General features: G+C 44.5%; 1 protein-coding gene across 4 annotated transcripts in view; it reads left to right on the top strand.

The window, feature by feature from the left end:
- Positions 1–14,593, top strand: part of SCHIP1 (schwannomin interacting protein 1) — a 121,020-nt gene that overhangs the window by 79,425 nt on the left and 27,002 nt on the right. For all 4 annotated transcript variants that reach the window (XM_048862784.2, XM_048862782.2, XM_048862786.2 and 1 more), the window contains one exon: positions 9,512–9,630. In XM_048862784.2, the coding sequence (XP_048718741.1) occupies positions 9,512–9,630 (119 nt within the window). The remainder of the gene's footprint in view (positions 1–9,511; positions 9,631–14,593) is intronic.

The following is a 14,593-nucleotide window of genomic DNA, read 5'->3' as shown; positions in this document are numbered from 1 at the left end:
CATGGGCAACATCGCTCCCTGCACTGCCGTTCCTCCCGGTCCCAAGACAGCAGCAGATTGTTCGTCAGCCCGGCCTCCACTTGTAGTCTCCCTTCCATGGGACAGGCCAGACAGGCCAAACAACCAGGGCCCATCAGTGTCACAGCCAGTGCAGTGACTCCGAGCCCCGTGGCCGTCCCAGTGGTACAAGTGGGCACCGTGGCCCCAACACAGCCCCCGGTGGGGGCCCGCTCGGTAGCCAGAGCCTCAGAGACGCCATCGGCCTCCCTCTCCAGACCTCCAAGGAGGGGGTCAGTGGGACACATGTCCTTGGCACCGTGCCTGGAGTCCGACCGAGTGGTGATCCTCCGGTGCTGGCGGACACCCAGAGCACCTGCTGGCTTCCTTGCCCTCCCCGAATGAGGCGATAACAGCCCCGCCCCCCTCCGTCCCGCAGGAGGACGTAGGGCCCATCAAAAACTTTTTAAAAGGGTGGCATCAAGCCTCCACCTCCAGGTAGAGGAGTTGGAGAAACCGTCAGACTCCCTGTTCAACGTGCTGTCCTCTTCGACACCGGGCAGGGTAGCTTTATCCCTCCACAAAGGGGTGGCAAAAATTTCAAATGCCTTGTGGCAAACACCGGCTCACTGGCCCTCATCTCTAAGAAGGCGGAACGCAAGTACTTTGTCCCCGCCAAGGGGCACGAGTACCTCTACACCCACCCGGCACCCAACTCCCTGGTGGTCAAGTCATCAATCACAGGGAGCAGCAGGGCCAACCAGCCCCTGTCCTGAAAAATAAAGATTCGCGGAGGCTGGATTTTTTCGGGAGAAGGCTTTATTCTCCCTTGAGTTTTTAGTTGTGGGTGGCAAACCACCAGGCGCTCCTGGGCAGGTATGAATTCAATTTGTGGGGTTCCTTGCCCAAGTTCGAGGATTCCATCCAGGAGTGCAATAAGAAAGAGTTCAAGGCGCTGGTGGAGGAGGGTACAGCAGTTGCCAGAGCATCCCTGCAAGCGGCTCTGGATGCGCCAGACATGGCAGCACAGTGCATGGCCTTGGCGGTGTCCATGGGAAGGGCGTCGTGGCTCCTGCTGTCCGGGCTGTCCAGTGGAGCGCAGGCTGCCATGCAGGATCTCCCATTTGACGGCAAAGCTCTGTTTGTGGAGCAAACAGATACAAAGCTGAATGGCATGAAGGACCCACACACGACCCTCCAGACTCTGGGTTTCTATGTCCCGTCTCTGGCCAAATCTAAGTTTAGGCCGCAGCAGGCTCCCGCTCAGGCCACCCAACCGAAGTACAAGGCCGCCTATAACAAGTTGAGGGTCTATAAAAGGTGCCCTCAGAGGCAGTCGCGGCCTGCCCTGCAACCTGGGTCCTCCAAGAGCAAACAGGCAGGGAAAAAGGCGGTTTTGATGGGACGCTCGGGGGCACCTGGCCAGTTCTCCCCAGGGATATCTCTCCCTCCCCTCCCCCCCCACCATGAAGCTTCCCTTCTACAATTGGTTGTGTGCTTTCCTCCCAGAGTGGTCACGGCTGAAAGGCCAAAGGAGGACTCAGGCCCATCCTGGATCTGCAGGATCTAAACCAGTTCATGATGAGGCTCAAGTTCCACATGGTCTCACTGGTCTCCATCATCCCCTCCTTGGACCCCGGGGACTGGTACACTGCCCTTGATCTGCAGGACACGTACTTCCATGTTCACATTTTCGAGGGGCACAGACGCTTCCTCCGTTTCCTGGTGGGCAGAATCACTACCAGTTTACGGTCCTCCCATTTGGCCTATCCACTTCCCCCAGGGTATTTACAAAATGTATGTCGGTGGTAGCAGCCTACCTCAGGCGCCGGGGTCCAGATCTTTCTGTATCTGGATAATTGGCTGGTCAAGGGCAGCTCTCGGTCGCAGGTGAGGGATCATGTGATGCTTCTACTGTCCACGTGCGCTGCCATGGACCTGTTGGTAAACTACGCCAAGCCCACATTCGTCCCGGTCCAACGCATAGAGTTTATTGGGGCACTCCTGGACAACTCGTCAGCCACAGCCTCCCTCCCACCGGACAGGTTCGAGACCCTAAAAGGGCTCATCAATACGGTCACAAGGTTCCTGGTGACTATGGCCAGAGCGTGCCTCCAGCTCTTGGGTCACATATCGGTGTGCACATACGTGGTCGCCACGCCAGACTCTGAATGGGGCCCCTCCAGCTCTGGCTGGCCTCGGAGTTCTCCCAGGCCAAGGACAGGATGGACAAGGTCCTCACCATGCCTGACTTGGTGATCGCCTCACTGCAGTGGTGGTCCACCCCAAGCAACACGCTCCAAGGGGTCTCATTCTGGGACAGGATCCCGTCACTGGAGCTGGTGTCCGATGTGTCAGAGCTGGATTGGGGGGCACATGTGGGGAATGTTCACACCCAAGGTCTGTGGTTGGCGCAGGATCTGTCCCTACACATAAAAGTCAAGGAACTCAGGGCGGTACGCGTGGCATGCATGGCCTTCTGCTCACACCTGCAGGGCAAGATAGTCAGGGTCCTCACGGACAACACTGCCTTGATGTTTTATATCAACAGGCAAGGTGGAACCTGGTCCTCTGCCGTGAAGCCCTCAGGCCGTGGGATTTCTCTATAGCCCTCGACATCTGCCTGAGGGCCTTCCATCTGCTGGGCACCCGGAATGCGCGGGCAGATCGCTTAAGTAGGAACTTCTCCTCCCAACATGAGTGGTCTCTCCACCCGGAAGTGGCTCACCAGCTCTTCTGCGTGTGGGGAACTCCCCAGGTGAACCTGTTTGCAGCGCGGCAGAACCAGCGCTGTCCCCGGTTCTGCTCCGGTGCAGGGGGGACTGGGATGGGGTGCTATCTCAGATGCCTTCTGCCTGTCCTGATCAGGCCAGTTTTCTCTCTCTATGCCTTCCCGCCCCCCTCCCCCGTTCCCACTTATCAGCAGGGTCCTGGAAAAAAAATAAAGACGGACAAGGCATGTGTCCTCCTGATTGCCCCAGCGTGGCCAGGCTGCATTGGTACGGGGCCCTCTCAGGCCTGGCAGTTGCTCCACCGTGGCCATTGCTGCTCCGCCTGGACCTGCTCTCCCAGGACCAGGGCCGCCTCCTCCACCCAACCTAGCAGCTCTCCACCTCATGGCATGGCTGCTCAATGGTTAGGTAGAGGGAAAAGGACGTGCTCAGAAAGGTTCCAACGCATCCTCCTGAAAAGCAGACGGCCCTCCACGCCGCGCCTACTTGGCAAAATGGTCACGGTTCTCCAGATGGGCAGTTGAACGGGGTATCTCCCTGGTGGCCGCCCCGATCCAGCTTACCTTCTCCACCTTAGAGCCCAGGGCCTGGCGCCCTCATCAGTCAAGGGGCACCTGGTGGCCATATCGGCCTTCCATCCGCTGGTGCAGGGGCACATGGTATTCCCCTATGCTACGACTGGCCGGTTCCACAAGGGGTTGGACCGTCTTTCCCGTATGTTAGGCTCCAGTCCTGCAGTGGGACCTGAACCTGGTGTTTTCCCGTCTCTCAAGGGGCCCCCGTTTGAGCCGCTAGCCGCATGTTCCTGGTCTCACCTCTCGTGGAAGGTGGCCTTCCTGGTGGCTATCACGTCAGCCAGGTGGGTCTCGGAGCTCAGGGCCCTGACCTCCGAGCCCCCATACATGGTTTTTCATAAGGACAAAGTCCAGTTCCACCCACACCCTGCATTCCTCCCGAAGGCGGTCTCCGCCTATCACATGGGTCAGGACATTTTTCTGCCAGTCCCCTGCCCCAAGCCTCATGCGTTCAGTGAGAAACACCACCTCCATGCGCTCAATGTGCGAAGGGCTCTGGCTTTCTACCTCGAGCGGACTAAGCCGTTCAGGAAGCTTTGCAACTGTTCGTCGCCTCAGCTAAGCGCATGAGGGGTCGGTCAGTCTCCACTCAGCATCTCTCCAACTGGATCACTTTGTGTATCCGCACCTGTTATGATCTGGCGGGCGTTCCCCCGCCACCGATTGTGAAGGCGCACTCAACTCGAGCACAGGCCTTATCGGCTGCCTTCCTGGCCCACGTCCCCATCCAGGACATTGTAGGGCCGCCATGTGGTCTTCAGTTCACACATTCACCTCGCACTATGCAATTGTCTCCCAAACCAGGGATGACGCCAAGTTCGGCAGGGCTGTACTCCATCCCAGGAATTTGTGAACTCCTACCCACCTCCAACAGATATAGCTTGGAATCATCTATTGTGGAATACACATGAGCAATCACTCGAAGAATAAAAGACAGTTACCTTTTCAGTAACTGGTGTTCTTCGGGATGTTTTGCTCATGTCTATTCCATATCCCGCCCTCCTTCCCCTCTGTCAGAGTTGTCTGGCAAGAAGGAACTGAGGGTGGGGGGAGCACACTGCTCCCCTTATACCATGCCATGGAGGAGCCACTCCAGGGGTCGCTGGGTCACTCCCCCTACGGGTACTGCTAGGGGAAAAACTTCCAGCACCAGTGCACATGGCGAGCACACACACCTATTGTGGAATAGACACGAGCAACGCATCTTGAAGAACACCAGTTACGGAAAAGGTAACTCTCTTTTATATCAGATTGCAAAAGCAAAAGATGTCCACTGCATGTACTCATTCTTGAGGAAGTCTGCGTTCCCTGATACTCCAGAATTGAAAGTGGAATTAATGGAAGATATCCCCTAAAGAAGCTGGGGAATGGTGCTGGGGTTCCTAATGACTGGTACAGTGAAGAGAGAAGAACCCCCATCTTTTTTGTCTTTCTGTGTGTCCAGGACAAACAACCCAGTTTAGTGAGATTGAGGGGGCAAAACGCTGTCATAATATGGTCTGGCATGGTTTACTTACTTTCAAATTAAATGAAAGATAATTTTTTTTCAAATACTTATCTAGTATTTTTTATATTCAAAGATCTTAATTACCGTAATTAATCCTCACAGCAACCTTGTGTGAGAGAGAAGTAGGTATGTGAGCCGGTACGAAATCGTGCATCCACTATGGGAAAAGGACTGAGAGGCTTTTTCCATTGGACCATATGAACTGGAACCATAAACTCACTGAACATTAAATCCCACCAAATGAGGGCAGATCTATCCCCATCATCGTATCCACTCATTATACTCCACACCTGAACATAGCCATTATATGGACGACATATCCCCATATCTCAATGTCTGTACTTTGACCAGTTAAACTTTTACCCTCAATCGGGGAGATTGCAGATTATGTATCCCTTACGCCACCCATTCCTAAACCGAATTTCGCACCCCTTGATAATCTGTACCTTATTCCCTGATAACCAGAAACTTCTATGCCTAAACTCTGTACCATTTTCCCTTTACTTCAACATTATCTTAATAAAATTATTCACTAGAATTCAGGAGTTCCTAGCTTCTAGTACTCTAGCCTGGTGGACTAAAGATCCTATTAGAGCATTCTGTGGAGAGTTAAAAATAGTGATTCATCATAAAAATGAACAGGATAAGAGAACTGGAAGTGGCAGGGATTGGCCTGTATTTGTTCTAACCTTGTATTTAGATTTTTTTGATACCATAGGATATGGTACATTGTTTCTTTAGTGAGTGCCTTCTTCACATCTTGATTTGTTCTTCAAACTGACATTTTTCTAGTTTAAAAAATGCTGAGAGAGATTAAGGGTGCAAGCATCTTCAGCATGTAATAGATTGCATGAAAAATCTAATCAAGGAATAATTTGATGGGGCTTACTTTATGGTATCGGCACTTTCGGTGTACTGAAAACTAATATTCCAGCTTATTAAGTTCAGTAAATGTGCTTTAGAAGCTATTGATTTTTGTTTTGTGCTGCACTATGTTACTTCATCATGTTTGGATAGAAAAGCGATATACTGGATGAATGAAAGACTATAAATTACTGTAAATTTTAGAGAACAGTACACAGTAAGCATCTAAATCTAGGTTTATTCATTAATGAGGGCTACTAACGATGATGCTATCAGAATTCACTAGACAGAAGGTTTCACTGAAGCTGAGGGATTAATATAATTGCTTCACAACAGACAATGTGGCGTCAGCTTCGAACAGTAAGACAAACAATCAAGGAATTAGAATCTAAAGAACAGCTTTGCTTTATCTGGCTTGTGCTGTGTGAAGCAGACTTTCTTTTCTACCTTTTTAGCTGCTCTAACTAAATGTATTATGTATTGATCACTAGTGAGACAGTTAACTGGTAGTATTCGCACAGTCTAGCATAGCATTTCATTGCATGAAATAAAATAACTTTGAGATTTAAAAATACATTCCTTGTCCTCAAAAATTTGTATTTTATTCATTAGTTGAAGAGATTGTTGAAGTTACTTTGGATAGCCATCTTCAAGTCTTTCCTCTCATTTTTCCCCCAATGCTGTTCTCCAAAGTTGGCCGTGGTGGTATGCTGCTACAATTAGAAACCCAATGCAGAGTTTTATGTTGGAAAAAGTGCAGTAGGCTATATCCAGCCATTCTTTATCACATGCCTCTCTCTGAAGACCATGAAGGTCTGGCATAAAAATCAATGACAGGATATGGCCTACTAGTAATAGCTGGAGGCTGCAAAAGAACATAGTCCTAGGGCGTATATTTTTATCATAATGAGGGAAGATTTGTGTGTGAAGTTGCCCATGCATCACGAGCTATCAAAAGGATTTTGGTTTTCAGATGTTTCCAGGGCGGTGTAATGAAATAACAAATAAGAAACAGTTGGGAAGGAAAAGTAGTATTAGCAAAACTACCTGTTTTTGCCTCAATGTATTCTTTGAAATGACTAAACCATTTTTGCTGAAACTAAAATAAACAAACATATATAAGATCAGCCTGAGGAAGGAAGCAAACATGGAAAATTTTAGCCAGAACAGTTAGTCTGGCTAAGTTATAAACACCTGAAAATTGGGACTTACAGTTGAAAATGCTAGACAACTTTAATTATAGGTTTTGCTACCAGGCTTACCTATAATTTTTTGGGGTTAGATTTAGGGTTGTCAAGTGTCCGTTTTCGACCAGAAAGTCCAGTCAAAAAAGGAACCTGGCAGAGTCCAGTTAGCACTGCTGACTGGACACTAGAAGTCTGGTTACTTGCAGTAACTGGCCTCTGCCACAGGGGGTGGTGGGTGGGAAGAGCAGCAGCTGCTGCTGGAGTCTGGAGGAGCATTCAGGAACGGCTCCAGTGGAGAGAGGTACCCACAGCTCCCCCACCCCCAAACCCTGGATTGCCGGTCCCCCCTCCCCCACCCCCAGACTGTGGCTCCCCCCTCCCCCGTCCTGCCCCAGTTACCCACCCCACCCCTGGAGTGCGGTTTCCCCTCTCTTGTCCTGCCCCAGTTACTCCCCACCCCTACAGCCCTGATCAGCTGGCAGGGGAAGAGAGCAGCAAGCGATGGGGGCAGGGGAGGAGCGGGGGGCACAGCCTCAATGGAAAGAGGTGGAGCAGGAGGTGGGAGAGGTTCTGGGCACTCATTGTCCAGTTTTCACACAGTAGAAAGTTGGCCATCCTTGTCAGATTGTGAAAAGAGAGGAGAGTTCAGCTTTCAAATGAAGACCAAATTCTACTAAGAGTCTGACGATATAATGGATGATATAATAGTGTAAAATTGATTGAGGTCAGAACTAAATCATGATGATCTGGCTCTTTTGTCCTTAATAAAATTTGCATGTAATTTTATATTACCATGTAGAATCAGAAAGGTACTTTCTTTAATTACATTAAACAAGTAAAACCATTCAAGTGCATTTATATGAAGATATCAGAATTAAACCCAGACTTGCACAGTCTATTTTGCTTTGTCTGTTACATATTTTACAGCATGTACTGTACATTGTTGTAGAGCAGTTGATAGACTGAACATGTTCCTTCCATTAATCCTTTGCCTTCCTACATGTTTTTGGTGTCAGTGTTGACACAATTATTTATGGCCCTCTGGTACAGTATTATATTAATACTAAACATAAATAAAGTTTTCATTTACTGCATATTGATTGGTTCAGTCCAAATATAAAACAAAGTCTATAGCCATTGATTGGTGATTTTTTAAAGCACTTTGTAGCTTAAATTTTTTAAATGTAAAACATAAAGAAAAGAGTAAAGACTAATTCAGCAGTAGCCATTATAAATATATTTTGAATAAATTGTTTGGAGAAGAAACAATCACATAAGAAAATATATATAGAAAAAGTAACAAATTTAATTGTGGTAATTTAGTTCAGATCAGTCTGGTTACTTTACAGATGTTCATTCTACTCTGATTCAGCAATTATTTCGTGTCACTTCATATATAAAAAAGGTAAGAATGTAAGCTCCCTCAGACGGGAAAAAAGGTGTCTTTTCAGACAGCTTTTATTTTGGCACAACCACTATATATATTCTATTTTAAATATATAAATCTGAAAACGCACATTTTATGAAATATCTTCATCATTTACATTTTTAAGAAAGTTAATAAATGTTTATACACTTATGTAAAAAGAAAAGGAGGACTTGTGGCACCTTAGAGACTAACAAATTTATTTGAGCATAAGCTACAGCTCACTTCATCAGATGCATACAGTGGAAAATACAGTGGGGAGATTTATATACACAGAGAACATGAAACAATGGGTGTTACCAGACACACTGTAACGAGAATGATCAGGTAAGGTGAGCTATTACCAGCAGGATACATACTCTTATGTATGATCCAATGATTTCACTGTTTTTTCTATAATAGGTGCAGCTTCCTTTTGAACAGATATTTTTATGTTGTTAGCTCAATATGAAAGTATTTTGCTAATGTTTTGGAAAATCTTCCTTAAAGTGTTTTGAGTCCATAATCCAAGTAGCAGTGTAAACACAGGTTTCAGAGTAACAGCCATGTTAGTCTGTATTCGCAAAAAGAAAAGGAGTACTTGTGGCACCTTAGAGACTAACCAATTTATTTGAGCATAAACTTTCATGAGCTACAGCTCACTTCATCGGATGCATACTGTGGAAAGTGTAGAAGATCTTTTTATACACTTGCTTTGTGTGTATAAAAAGATCTTGTACACTTTCCACAGTATGCATCCGATGAAGTGAGCTGTAGCTCACGAAAGCTTATGCTCAGTGTAAACACAGTAATTTTCTAGATTTACAATGAGTTGTTTGGCATAAAAGGTTGGTTTCCTTCAGTACCTGTTTTCTAGAACTACCATTTCATCCCCATTTATCATCATTTCCACTGGAGACTAGGTACTTGAGCAACAGTCAATGGAGGGAAGAATGAAGAAGCTGCTCTTTAAAGCCCTGAGGATGAGTGGGTTAGATAAGCTTGAGGTGAACAAGGCTGAGATAAATAGTGTATGTACATCAGTGGCAACTGAAAGGAGATTTTTAATTTAAAACAAAGCCTTTGAAATGTCCTCAATGTAGTGGTGGGTTTCTAACTTTGCTCATCTCATGTTACAATACTGTAAATGCTAATTCTGTACTGTCAGCTTGAATACTGAATACTACAGAAATGTGTTGTTATAACTGACAGATTAATACTTCGTTGTCTACCTGCACTTTTAGGCTCAGAAAAATGAGAGAGAATCTATCAGGCAGAAATTGGCACTTGGAAGTTTCTTTGATGATGGCCCAGGAATTTATACCAGCTGTAGCAAAAGTGGCAAGCCAAGCCTTTCTTCTCGGTAAGTAAAATGGCATAGTGAGCATTCCTAATGTTTATGGATTTCATGTGGTATAGCATCAGAGTGAATTTAAAGGTGAATATGTGGGGGAGAGGGTAAAAGCTAATATGAGGCTTTGGGTAGTGTATTATATCTTTAGTATGAAGTCCTTTGAGAAACTCATTAGAATATTGAGGGAGGCCCTGATGTTTGTAGGCTCCATTTTTTCTTCTAGTTGCCTCCCTAGATTTTTAGTGGCAACCATACCTTTTAAATGGTCCTCGTTTTAGATCCTAGGTTCCACACAAATTTGTATCTGTCATGTCAGTTTGTTGTGAATAATTTACAAAAAAAAAAATGAACAATCTTGGGACTGAGGTTATAGAACATTGGCTGCAGATGGAGTTGGTGGCCTATCCCATAATTTATCACTAGAATTCTATGACAAATGCCTCTCTCTTGCCTGTTGTGCTGACAGAGATATTACAGTTGCAAAGGGGTTTACACAGAGCTGAATTCTTCTACCATAAAGTGTTCGGCTATATGGCAACGGGGAACAGAACTTTCAACTCATTCTTGCAAAATCCCTGAACACCTTCAAATCTCCCTGACTCCAGTGGGATCGGGTACACTCAGCACCTTGCAGGATCAAGTTGCTGATTAGCTATGAAAACATAGCGGAATAGAGATAGAATGACCTGTTGTTTGTCATATAGGCAAACAATATTCTGGTGTTAATTCAAAAGCTGATCTGACCTATCCGTTTGCTGCTGCTGCTACTGAACATACCCAAAATAAAATCATCAACACGAGCAAATGTCGCAATTAGCCCCATTAATAGCATGGCTCTGGACAATGGGCATATTGCAGCTCTTCCCTCTTCTCCTCCCTTCCACCCCCTCCCCCTTGCTAAATGTGAATAACGCTATCTGCCTGAAGGTGTGCAAGAAGTTGGCAATAGAGATAATATTATTACAGCATAGTTCCAGCTAGGTATGTGTGTTCTCAAAAACAGTACCTGATTTGTCTTGGTTTGTGCCTGTCATTAGAAAACTAGACAGTGAAAGAAATATATTGCATTGGTTAATCTGTTTGGATGTACTGTTGTTTAGTAGATATTTTGTATATGAGGAGTTAAACGTAAGGAAAACACATGAATGCTTCCAGATCTGGGATTGAAGTAGGCGTGATCCAAAAGAGGAAGCCAGGGAATTTGGTCAGGACTTGCAAAAAGATAGGGTTGCAGAAATAAGTAGTCCTGTTCTTTTTTTTTCTCTTTCTTTTTTAAACTAAACTATGCATTTGATGTATAAGAATTTAGTTACAAATTATTCCCACATAAAGATATTCTTCTTGGCCATATATCAGTATGTATGGTATGTAAAATAATGATACATTCCATACTAACTTGGGAAAGTTTTCTGTTTTTTCTTAGTAAATTATTCAAAACACCCATTAAGAATATAATATAATATGTTTATACCGTATTTGTTTCAAATCAGAAAGCATACTTTTAGGAACATTCTCAGCAGAAAATAAGAAATCTCAGTTATATTTTCTGATTTTTCTAATATTTAAAGAAAGCAACAATATGAACCTTCCTGTGTCTTCTCTGTTGTAAAACTCTGTCCTAAAGTTAATAAGATAAATTTTTTGCTCCTCCTGTGCCCCAACCACGAAAGTTCCAGAAGGCTCATTATTCTCTCTCCCTTGAATATCTTATAAGGTCATTCAGAGATCATGAAATGTCACATTCTCATGTGCTACCCATATGTGGATGAAACTCAACTCTTGTGCTGCCAGCTTAACTACTAGGCTTTTTCTGTCATCAAAGTGTCCAATGCCTGGATAAAATGACCAGATTTGGCGGTTAGTCTGAGAAGCAGTGTTGTGATAGTTGGAAGGGGAAATACATCCAGGAAATTGCCAATATGCTAATCTCACCAGCTGTCCAGGGTGTCATCAATTTGATATGCAGTCTTGAAATCATGCTGAAGTCACTACTCCTGAAGATGATGTTAGCATCTTCTGTTAGCCAGGACAGTCTACCTCCATTTTGTCTCTGGCTAGAGTCAAGCCATGGTGATCCACACTTTCATCTCCTCTAGGTTAGATTTATCCAGCTCATTCAACCTGGAACTAAACACAGCCACCACCAGAAGGCTTAAGCTGGTGCAACTCTCAGCAGTGCACTTCATGAGCAACAAAGGATGATGTGGACACATGACATGCAAGCAACAAATGCATAGCAAATGTTCTGCAGACTACAGGTTCCCCTTACACATAAGTATTCAAAGTCCTGCTCCTAATCTACAGAGTCCTTAATGAACTGGAATCTGGCTGCTACAGTGTTTACTTCACCCTCCAAGACAATGATATTTCACAGAGCCATACAGTTGGAGAGACCCAGTTTTTAACTTTCAGGTGCTCTGGTCAGTGTGTTTTCACTATGGCTCTCCATGATAGAGGAGCTCAGATGACCACTTTTTGATCATCCAGTGATGTCCCTTTTGTCTTCTCCAATGTATAGCATGTGCATGGAACAGCCTGCTGTGACCCCATGGTGCACCCAGACTTCATCAAACTCCTCCAAAAGACCCACCAATGTAAAAAATATATATACGTATATTAGCTGGAGGTATAAAATGATCTTTTAAATAAAGCTCTTCTTCATGAGTTACCTGTAATTTTTTTAAAATAATTTTAAACCCAAAGGGAACAGAGAGAGAATCCCATGGGCCATATTCTCCAGAGAAGTGCAGCTGATTTCACCATGCCCCCAGTGTTAACTAGCTCTAGTGCTGGTTTAATTGGCCCTGGAGGGATATCTGCAATGTAAGGGGATTTACCCAGCAGTGCAGAGCCAATATAGCAGCTCATGTGTCACTCTCATTTCAGTCTCCCCCGGTTACACACATATCAGGGGGAGGAGGGCATGGGCAGAGCAGAGAGAGAGAGGCAAATATGCCTCTGCATTGTCTTGGCATCCTAGATCCGTTTACAGCTGGCATAAGTTAGAGCAGCCATCTGTCTGTTCTGCCTTAGTTAAGGGGAATGTATAGAGTGAAAAGATAAGCTTTAAGGCACCTTTAGCTTGCACTATGTGCGGACATCTACCGTATCTGCGGATCTGGCTCTATCTGTTCTCATACTTCACTATCATGTTGTTCAATGTTTATACCAAAATGACAGTCCCATTATACAAACCTACAATAGGTTTCAAAATAGTCCAGAGATGTGTGTTTACCCAGATAGTGGTGAACCAGTTGTTCTCCATAACAGCTAACCTCATTTGGGAAGTTTCTGAATGGACTCTCATGTTTAGTGTAGAGCTGGACATGTTTCCAGGGTGTGGCAAGAGACCAAATTAGAGAGATGGACAAAAGCAGGAGAGAATTAACCATTATTTGAGAGAGGCTACAATTATAAAAATCAAGCTTAACTTCAAATAAATTGAAAAGAAAAACAATTTGACTTTGTTTAGTAACTACTTTCCTTTAAAGCAAAGCCAGTAACCTCTATCTTCTAATTATGCAGCAGGTCTAATTAACAGTGTGCAAGCAGAATTTGACAGATGTACCAAGTGAAATTACTAGATGCTTCTGAATTTTGTTAATATTTATACATCGGTCAGAACTTTAAAACACAGTGGTTGTTATTTCGGGGGTGGAGGAACCTTCATAGGAGTGCTTTCGTATTGAAAAAGGATACGTTATGTAGAAAACAAAAACATAATAAAAGCCCTTTACTATTTGGATAGTGAATATAGCACAACATGTGTCCAGCTTTTATATGCCCCCACCCTTTATTCAATCAACATTTGTGTGCAAGGTGCATTGTTTGCATATATGAAAAACTGATTTGGAAAAAGAAATTGGATATTCCAGTGAGCAGTTATATAATAAGACCCCCACCATTCTTTTTGTGATTCGTGTATCTCAAACTCTGTAGTTTCAGAACATTTTTACAGAAGTTATGAATCCCTCCAAAAAATTATTCTGGGCTGGCAACGTGGAATACATATTCTTTCCTCTTTAGTACCCTAAAGAGGAAAGAATCCAGCTCAGGTTGTTAGTGACCAGAAGATGATTTTATTTCTTTTTAATGGCCTTTGTCAAATGAGTTAGTTCCTATTGAACAGCTGTCCATATGGCAAAAACTACCACTTGCAATTAGCACCAACTGGCAGTCTTCCTTGCAGTCTTAGCAGACGGACCAAGTATTGAATGGATATGGAGACTGACTTTTACCTCTTGAGATGGTCCCTCCACATCTGGATTTAGACATATTTACAGAGTCATATAGGGACGTTTGCACCACTGCTGCTCACACTGTACCTGTTCTAAGAACGAATATAGGAATGAATTGCCTGGGCAGCTAATCTGGCATCTTTCAAAGGTGTGACATTCTCAAACAAAACTGCAAAACAAAAAATGCAGATTATGAAAGTTGTCTGTTAGCTGCAAACAAACAAAAAAACCTTCCTGTGCCTAGAAATTCTGCACATGTTCATGTTACAGAGGCCCTGCTGTTTCACTCACTCGCTAGTGTCTTAAGCTAAGACCGTGGTCCTACAAACACTTACAGGCATGATTAACTATTATTGTAAATAGTCACATTGATATCTGTCATGGTAGTAAAGCTACATGCATGTGTAGATGTTTGCAGGATTAGGGTCTAAGACTGCAAGCTCTTGGGTCAGGGACTGTCCTCTCTCTCTCTCTCTCTCGTGCCTAGATCACTGGGACCCTAGTCTGGCTGGGGCCTCCGGGCACTACTGTAGTACAAATAATGCATAATAATAGTGTGGTGGATACATTACTGTTCACTATGAAATATATTCTAAGAATGTTACAGTTGTGGCAGAAAATAATGAAAATGACAGTATTGCTGTTGAAGGCTGAACTCCCATTGTGGAGTGCAGTGAGGTGCATTTCATTACTGATTTTTTTGTTTTTGCTAGCTATTGTCATAACACAAATGT

Source organism: Caretta caretta, chromosome 9 (assembly GCF_965140235.1).
Source record: "Caretta caretta isolate rCarCar2 chromosome 9, rCarCar1.hap1, whole genome shotgun sequence".
In the NCBI taxonomy this organism is placed as follows: domain Eukaryota; kingdom Metazoa; phylum Chordata; order Testudines; family Cheloniidae; genus Caretta; species Caretta caretta.
The sequence above is the reverse complement of the archived record's forward strand: the minus strand, read 5'-3'. Positions and strand labels throughout refer to the sequence as shown.